The 9,815-nt window shown below is 31.5% G+C and overlaps 1 protein-coding gene across 2 annotated transcripts; it reads right to left on the minus strand.

The window, feature by feature from the left end:
• Nucleotides 1-3,150: 3,150 nt before the first annotated feature.
• Nucleotides 3,151-7,426, minus strand: LOC113863002 (probable carboxylesterase 11). Of its 2 annotated transcripts, XM_027496361.1 has the most exons (3): nt 6,844-7,426; nt 6,253-6,738; nt 3,904-4,552 (listed from the first exon to the last, which is right to left on the minus strand). In XM_027496361.1, the coding sequence occupies exons 1-3, from the start codon at nt 7,098-7,100 to the stop codon at nt 4,015-4,017; spliced, it is 1,281 nt and encodes a 426-aa protein (XP_027352162.1). In that variant the 5' UTR covers nt 7,101-7,426; the 3' UTR covers nt 3,904-4,014. The 2 variants fall into 2 exon arrangements, with proteins under 2 accessions (XP_027352161.1, XP_027352162.1); XM_027496360.1 differs by having other exon boundaries at nt 3,151-4,552; nt 6,253-7,426.
• Nucleotides 7,427-9,815: the final 2,389 nt, after the last annotated feature.

A 9,815-nucleotide genomic window follows, 5' to 3' on the forward strand; every position in this document is an offset into this window, starting at 1 on the left:
TTAATGTTTCTCAACTACTATAAAACGTGACTCCTGTTTCTAAATAATTCTGTTTCAAATGTTTCTTATGTAAGTCTCACTTACTTATCATCCTACTTGTAAATATAAGAACATAAGAAAAATAAAATTTATTAATTTAATACATCCTTTTTTCATATTTTTTATTATCTATAAAAAAGTTATACACCTGTGTAGGTCAGAGATATACAGCTCTACACTTTGGAGCAATTAGACTATTCTCTATGCATGGTAGGAAAATTTTCAGCGAACAGAATTTTTCTTTTTAATACTAATTATATTCACTATGAACATGTTGTTATATAGCTACTTTGCGGGCTTTATGTGCACCCAGTTATTCCTGGCCATTTAAATTTTGAACTTAGGTAGATTAATCCGTTACAAATTATTTTTATTATACTTATTTTATATTTTTTATTTAAAAAACATTCCTAAGTTTGGAATAATTCTGGAATTATGTTTCTGAAAATTAAATTCCAGAAATGTAAAATTTGTTTCAGAAACATAATTTTAGAATTATAATTTATAAGCTTCTGAAATTAAATATTTAAAAATTAATTTTCACCCTTTCAAAATTTAATTTTCGAATGCATAAGATTTATAACTTCAGAAGTTAAATTTTAAATAATAAAAAATTCAATAAAAAATAATACACTAAAGACATGATTAAACATGTTATAATTTAAAAATAGCATCATTTATACAATTACGTTATTTAAACAATTAAACATTAATATTATATATAATGTTTATAATTATTTTTATTTCAAATATTTATTTTTCATGTACATACATCTTAGAAATATATTAAAAATAAAAGCTATCCAAAAAATATTTTTGTCACTTGTGTAATTGTGTCTCTATTGCGTTATTTTATATGAAATTTTGGATTATGCTAAAATTTAAGTTCTAGAGCTGTGAATCTCTTACTTTTTTACAAATTAAATTCTACAATGATTTTCAAAACCTATTTAGAAACATAACTTTAGATTTCTAATTTAAAAGTTTTAAGAATTAAATTTTTTAAAATAAATTTTTACACTTTTAAAATTTAATTTCTAGAAGTATAATAGATTTTTAAATTCTAAATTGTAATTAGAATATTTAAAAATAAATAAAGAGAGATGTAAAAAGGAAAAAAGGGTGATGCAAAAGTAATCCCTAACCTGTTTAACAGCAGACTATGATTATAGGACCAAGCCCGTACCTGAGTAACCCCTGCTAGTGTCGAACGTTGATTTTAATATTTTTGCTTCTAAATTTTTTAGAACATAATATTTAATATGATTTTTTTCGTTATTCATAAAACTAGATTAATTATAAGACTAAAATACATCCTTAGCTTTTTTATTTTGAATTTAAATGATTCAAAATATTTTCAAATATAAGTAAAAACTTATTAAAGTTTAAATAAAAAAAAATCACTTCTTTGTATATTCTCATAGAAAAATTACTTAAAAGTTAACCCTCTCTTTCTACGTGTTCTCCTAAATTCAAATTTGCATGCCTCAACTGAAGGATGCAATCTCTAAGAAAGTTGGTTACTTCAACGTTAAGGGTGAATTTAAGTAAACAGCTTAATTTAAATATTTATAAAATAATGTAAAATGCATGAAATTCTAAATGAATTTTTATAAACTATTTGAAATGTCTCATAAAATGAAAAATCGAAGTTACGAATGTAAACGTTTCAACGATGATAAAGCGAGAAGAGTAGTAGTTTCACATTAACGAGACAAACACAATTGAAGTATGATATCCACCTGTTAGTTGCTGGGACGAAACTATCACATTAAAACGGGATGGAGAGGTCTCACCTTCCCCTTCAATCCCAAATATTGCGTTTACCTAAGAATGTGGCTAACCAGTGGAACCGCTCACAATAATGAAAGCTTGTTCTGAGTATGGTTGCCATTTGCCAGCCTTTTTATTATTCTTAGTCTCCTAATACACGTCACAACAAAAATAAAATAAATGACGCCCAAATAAATTTTATTTTATTTAATTTGAATTTTAAGTGACGTGATTTATTTTTACAAACATTTTTTTTAAATTTTATAATAAAATTTGATATAAATTTTTAATTTAATAGAAAAATTATAATTTATCACATTAACTAAAACATCAATTTAAAAGTAAAATAAATTTTGTCATAAAATTAGTATATATGTTATCATAAAATTTAAATTACATATACATATTGAAACTTAGTTTAAGAATTTTTAGCATTCATCTAAACACCCAATTAATGCATGCCTGGTTCATGACTGCTGAGCTTGAGAATAAAACACTTTCTTTTTAATTTGACAATGCTCTCAAAAGCCCAAATACGCAAAGAATTGAAAGCAGGCATACTACTTAATAAAGGGCAATATTTGTAGGTGTGTTCCATTCACGCAAAGGTAGCATACAGCTAAGAAAGCTCAGCACTGAGAAGAAAAGCGTTCCAAATACTTATTTCGGTTATCATATAACATAATTTTGTTCAGATTGTTTTGCAAGATTGCTCTAAAGTAACAAAAAGACTTTCCTCAACCAAAGATTCGTGCAAGTCCTCGAACTCTTGGTTAAAGAAAAGTCGACAGAGCAGCCACCTATATGATCAATCTGAGCATGCACCATAGAGTGGCTACCCCTACCCTCAAAATGCTTCCAATATTCAGGCCAATAGGCCGAACATGACATGAGCATGAAGATGCTTATAATCATGTCAAGACCTCATTTCGTGAGAGTTTCACTATCTCGGTTCAGCTTCCATATGCATCCCCCTCACCCAGACATAGAACCAGTGTGGGGGCCATCCCCTCAAAATATTTGGGATAATGGCACCGAGGCAATAATGTTAAGGCCGTGGCATATTTATACGCAAGACGCCAATTCATCTGAAACAGAACAACCAAGAAGAAGAAAATAATGAAACAGTTGTCTGTGGGGAAAACATCGTGGTTGTGTCCAACAATGCTTGCCTACTAAGAGAGCATTGGCCCGCACATTTGTCTTAGGATTTAACAAAATTGGTAACTTAGTTGCAGAAGTCTTTTTCAATATTAAATCTTAATTTTATCGTGGAACAGATATACAAGGACAAATAAAGGAAAATTAGAACTCGCTTCTGCATAAAATTTAACTATAGCTCCAACAAAACTTTCTCATTTCTTTGGTGTGGGGAAAATGGAAGACAAGAGGGGGGGAAAAAAAGACAACATCTAGAAGTTACAACCTAGCCACTGGCTTTTTAAGTATTATCGAACAAAAAACTCTAATTTCTGTACATTTATCCTCCTCATGCGGCAGGCGAGTCTTACAATTCTGAGTGTCATCTGGATATCAACAATAATATTGCCATAATTATGGGTCGAAGGTTAAAATTCTGGATGAGATTTAACGCTTCCATAGAGTCTTACACCACACAGTTTGCAGTAACCAGTTCAGGCGAAAAGGAGACCAGATTTTATTGGACAGAGTTATACTCGTGTGTTAGTACATTGAAAGCTGTCTTAGAACCCATGCAGCTAATAAAACTCAATGGAAAAACTATAATACAAAAGTTCGAAGGCTCAGCATGGCCTGGTAAACATACCCTAACCACACACCATACGGAGGGTACTAGATTAGGGTTAGACTCCACATATTCACACACACTGAAAGAATGGTTCATTAAATTTTATATTTTTTCATGAAAAATAGGACATCATAATACAGAAGAAAGAATGGCACAAGAATGGCCAAGCGAGATATGCACGAGGTGAATGCGTCTCACCGACTCAACTCTCAACTAATCCTACTCTCTCAGACAACTCTATCTTACAAAAAGAACTGGGCAGGTGGCACGAGCACGATTTCATTCCATATCCAACACCTTATCAAGCATCCAAACCAATCGAATAATATATCACAGGTCCCATGTAATATAAGCAAAAGTGTGATCTGAAGCTAATTTTGAAGTCGGGCTAAATATCTTCCTACCAATCATCATCTTAATTTGCTATATCTTAGTCAATATGAGAATTCATGACCTCGAAGTGAAATATATTTCTTGACCCATATGGCAATGTCCTCAGCACAAACCTGGGCCTGAGGGCTTTTGAGAAGTACATCAAGTGTTGCAAATTCATGTACTGCATCCTTATATTCAAGAACAGGTGCATCAACATTCACCTTCCGGAGTTCCTCTGAGTAAGCAATTGCACGATCTCTCATCCAGTCATGTTCAGCCACAACTGTTAATGTTGGAGGCATCAACTTTAAAGGAGGACCCCGGCCTGGAACAAGGGGGTTAGCAGCTGGATGGTCCAAACTAAATTCCTCCTCAGGTAGGAAAAGCTTCCATGCAAGCATACACATGGCCTTGTCATAAAAGTAAGAGTTTGCCAACTTTATTTCAGAATGTGTGGGAACATTTCCAACGAAAAATGGATACATCAGGACTTGTGCTACGACCTTGACAGGGTCCAGAAGTTTGCCTCCTTCCACAGCTTTCCGAGCAACGTAGTCCGCAATATTGGCACCACAACTCACTCCAAGAAGAACACATCTGTTTCAATATTAAAGAAATAAAAAGGTTAAACACTGAACAAGGGAAGTACGCAACTCCATGAGAATTATCTTTCTACTTGAAGCATGACAGGAAGAAGTTAATGTGACCCACAATACCAAAGCATATCTACAAAATTGTTACTATGCAATGTATGATGTCAGCATAGTTTTTAATCCACACATACAACAGCCCTTTCGGAGGAGAGATTCTTAGGTTCTCTAAGAGTATTGCACCACTTCACTAAAAATGTAACGTGGAACAATATAACCATACATTCCATTGGCTCAAAAATAAAATATTACTAAATTAGATCTGAATGGTTATATTTCTACATAACTTTCAAAGAATATTAGAAATTTTCCTTTCAGAAAATCATTATATCCCAATATGTTCCAACATGCCCAAAGGAGGTATAATAGCTCAACTCATGGTCAAACAATCATCTTCTCAATTCACACAATTAGTTTTAACAGCAGTAAAATATGTCTTCTAATAAATGGTGATTTATTAATTGAAAAACATTATTTTCAAGAAAAAAAATCATGATATTTGGAGGCAAATATTGTTAAAGATTCCCTAACCAAGCTTCAAGATTAAATATCATGGTTGTTAAAGAAGAAATTCAAGGAATCAGTTTAGTATGGAAGGTATAGTTGAAATAGGGTGGCAGACAACTGAAAGTTTAATATAGAAAGGTGCCCTAGGCTCCTACCATTGTAGGAAAACTGAAATTTGATACTGACAATAATAAACAAAGTAAAAGAATCAAAAGCCTCTAATTCCCTAAACAGTAGTGCAGAATAACCTGTGCCAGCCAACAGTACCTTCTCCATCAGAAGAATAGCTGGCATGCGATATCATTTTACCACCTCTCTTTAAATGTGTTTTGATTTTTCAGCATACATATTTTGTTAAATAAGTTAATAACTGACCTAAAAACACATTCCAAAGCGAAAAAAACCAGCACCATCAAGCAAAATCACATTACCTAAAATGGAAAGGGATGCATAATTCTAATATAAACAATAGTGGAGAAATCCATTCTCTCTAGTCTTTAATGAGTTATGACATTGCGGGAATCCCCACCTCAAATACAAATCAGATCTATCTGTTTGTAATGAGAAAATGCACAAAAACGTGATCCTAGCACAACTAGGAATATGATAGACATAGATCACAATTCAGATGGAAATTAGTAAAACCAAAAATCAAGTAACAAATTGTTGCTGCAAATATAAAAACTACCATAAAAATGAGCCCTTTCCAAATATATAAAACAAAGTCCATGATAACTGTCATCCAGGAGTGCTAGTTGTTTATTAGACCATATATATAATCCAAACCCATTGCAACTGAGTAATCGACATAATATTTTGACTTCATCTTAAACTTGCAACAATCAAAATCATAGGGTGATCAACACTCACTTCCCACTTTTATTTGTGGACTCCCCCTCCCCAATTCAGGGACCCTTAAACATACCTTACTTCACACTCTCTAATGAACTGCTGTGCATATTTAGAAGAGGCAACAAATATAAATGATTCACATATAAAAAATACCTAAAATAATAAAGAATGCAGTTTGGCGACAAGGATAGTAAAAGAACAAATTTCAAACCCAAATTTTGAAATGCTAAATCAAATAGAATCAGATAATCAACATATAATTCAACATAATCATGAAATAGTGAGAACCTTGAAGGATCAGCATGTGCAGCCAACCAAGGCTCAACCACTGAAGCTCCAAAGGAACCAACAATGTGTTTATGAGAATCTGACTTCTTAAATTCCCCACCACCACCTCCAACCCTTCCAGTCCCCATGGACTTGCTACACTCCGCTAAATTCGCCTGCTTCGCAAGCCAATTCAGCACCTTCGCGCCATCCTCAAATGCCGCCGGGTACCGATTCTCTGGCGCCAGCCGATAACCGACGGCGACCACAATCACATCACAGAGCTTCGCGATCCGTCGGCAGAAAACATCATTCGCGATGGAATCGTTGCTCCCGCTAACCCACCCACCGCCGTGGAACTCCAGCACCACCGGCAGTTTCCGGCGATCTCCCATCGCCGGCGAGTATCCCCGGTAAACGCCGCCGGTCATCAAATTCAATCCCTCGACGCCGTTGCTGACTCTGAAACTGTTGCTACGGGTGTCTTCCCTGAGCGGGGGGCCATAGCTATTGCGGCGCGAAATGGAATCGAGGCGTGCAGATCCAGGTTCAGGATCGGGTTTAGAAAAGATAAGGTTGGACCTAGGCTTGGGAGGTGCGTAAGGTTTGGACTGAGGTTCGGGAGGGATGAGTGCTGATTCGGGAAGGAAGATTCGAATAGAGAGAGAGGTTAAGGGGTCGATGTGGATATCCTTGGTGGCAACACCGTCGGCGAAAGAGGGATTAGCGGCAGCAACGGATTCTTCAGGTCGGGTGGTGACGCCAAACGGGTCGGAGTTTTCGGATTGGGTTTGAATCCGGTTCTGCAAACGGTGCTTCAAGAGGAACTTGAAGAACACGCTATAGAGCTTCACGGCCACACTTGGCATTTCTCTCTCTCTCGCTCGCTACTACTTCCTCCACTGTAACACTCTTTCCTTTCTTTCTATCTCTCAGAATTTTGGTTTGGAAAAACACTTTTTTTTCCTTTTGATTTTGTGGTGTTGGGGGGTTAAGATGAATTTGAGGCTGAATTGGGATCGGGATTGGATGGCATGGGATTAGGGTTTATGTGAACGATAACTGTTGAATCTGCGATGGCGTTTGGATGCTATGGCGGGGTGAGAGAGAGAGAGAGAGCGAGCGTGATGGGGATACATACATACATGCAACTTTACGCTGGTGGCTGGTTTGGCTTTTCTCCCCAATGTTTTTTCATGACTATTCTTTGTTCTTTTCTCATTTATCTATTCTTTCTTCCACTTCTTTTTACATTTTCTTTTTCCAATTTTAAGTTTTTTAATTATCCTGAATGTAATTTTTTTTATAAAGTTAATATTTCTTAAAAGATTTTGTTTTCTCCTCTTATTTTATTTTATCTTTTTGTTCAGTTTCAGGTTATTTTTTATTTATCAATTACGTCGGTTGAAAACTTTTATAATTGATTAATAAGATCAAATTAAAACTAAATACAAAGATAAAGGATAAAAATTATAAAGAACCAAATTAGATTTAACACAAAACTAAAAGACTCGACTAAAATAAAAATAAAGTTATAAAACTAAATTATTATTTTTTAATGTATTTTGAGAAATAATTAATAATATAAATGTTTTTGTATTGGTTATTTAATTAAAATTATATTTTAATAAATTATATTTTTTAATATTATATTTTATTTTATAATTATTAAATGAGACTCTGAATTTAATTAAAATAACCTGTACCATTATACTCAAGTTTTATACTACATACATTCTGTCATATTGTTTTTAATATATATTAATTCAAATGCTTGTTTATTTAAGATACAGAACGGTAGGTTTATTATGTTTTAGATATTAATATAATTTATGTATATGAGATTTGTACCGTATGATTAAAATAAGTATTTATGTATTTGATGTTAAAAGAAGAGAATATAAATTATTTTTTATTGGTTTGATTTGAGTATTTTTATTTAAAGTAATTTAATTTATATAGTATTTATTTAAGGTAATTTTATTTGAGGATCTTTATTTTAGATTATTTTAATTATTGAATTTAAATGTCTTATTTAAGGTAATTTAATTTCAGTATATTTATTTAAGCTAGATTGATTTGAATATCTTTATATAAGGTGATTTCATTTGAGTATTTTTATTTAAGATGATTTTATGTAAATATTTTTACAAAATATAATTGTGAAACAATTAACTAAACAAGCAACTTCAAGTAAATAAAATTAGTAATTATAATTAAGTGGATTAGACACAAGCAAAGGACACTAAATGAACTAATGAAAAAATTAAATAATACAAATTTTTAGTTTAATAAAAGTAGATAGAAACAAACTTAAAAGAATGTTTAAAAAATATTTTTTAAAAATTGATGATTAATAATATTTTATAAATTTTAATTTTTAATTAAGCTTAATATATCATATGATTTATGTGATTAATTTTACCTTTATCTGTTAGTAAAAGTCTTAGGGTATATTTGGCAAGAAGTTTTTGAAAATAGAGGAAGGGGAAAACATATTTTTTAATTTAAAATTAAAAAATTATATATTATTTATGATGAGAAATACATCATTAATATATTAAATTTTTATTATTATATTAATTTATATGTTTTATGTTTAAAAAATATTAATTTTAAATATATTTATATAAAATATAAATTTATGCCTTCCTCTCCCCTCTCCTTTCCTTTCCTTCTCCTTCTCTCTATAACCTCTCTTCCTCAACAACTCTTTAGTTATTGTTATATGTGAGTTTCAAATCTTATTATTCATGCTAAATAATTAATAAGAAATGTTAGTGGTTGAAAATTAATGGAAGTTTGAGTCCAGATTATTCTATTGGATTAACATAAAATTTTATTCAATATCAAAGAAAAACTAAAAAAAAAATTTGTTATTAACTTTTATTTTAATCAAATAATGTATTTAGAATGTTTTGCCAACCAAATCATATTTGGCAAAGGTTTTTAAGTTTATATAAGTAAGTTATGATGCTAAATGTCAAGGTGAAAAGTCTTTTTGCTTCTTCTGCTTAGTTGAGTTAATTTATGAACAATCATTTCTTATTTTTCTTATAACAATTAAATACTCTAGTTTTATTTTTTTTAAATCAGTTGTCTATATATTTATTTTTATTACACAATTTTCACTCTGAAAGAAAAAGAAAAGATAAAATATACTTTGGAATTTTTATTTTACACGAATGAAAAGAACAACATGTACTAATACATTTTAGATAATTAGCGTAACCCAAAACAAAATGTGGAATGAGTAAACCCTTTTGCGATAAACTTGGCTGTTGGCTTGAAAGTTCTAGGACCAATTCGACTATTCAAATTATTCAATTCAATTTAATACTTAAATATTATGTTTGAATATTCATTGAATATTTCAAAGTTAAAACGAAATCGTCAAGGTGGAACTACTGGAATAGTCCACTAATTTTTTTTATGATTCTTTGTTTCTATTTGATCACTGTGCTTACATACAATGGATGAATCAGTTGTAGGAGCAATCAATTTTCTGTTTTATTCATCTGAGAGTATTATTTAATTAATCAGTAATTTTTTCGTGCACTTTTTTAGTATTATCGAGTCATAAT

The sequence above is a fragment of the Abrus precatorius genome, unplaced genomic scaffold, assembly GCF_003935025.1.
Source record: "Abrus precatorius isolate BTA unplaced genomic scaffold, Abrus_2018 Scaffold3, whole genome shotgun sequence".
NCBI lineage: Eukaryota > Viridiplantae > Streptophyta > Magnoliopsida > Fabales > Fabaceae > Abrus > Abrus precatorius.

Excerpts from the sequence above, each read along its gene's own strand:
- LOC113863002 (XM_027496360.1), bottom strand. The coding sequence starts at position 7,100 with ATGCCAAGTGTGGCCGTGAAGCTCTATAGCGTGTTCTTCAAGTTCCTC. Across the intron at positions 4,553-6,252 it reads GCACATGCTGATCCTTCAAG|ATGTGTTCTTCTTGGAGTGA; the intron begins GTTCTCACTATT and ends ATATTGAAACAG.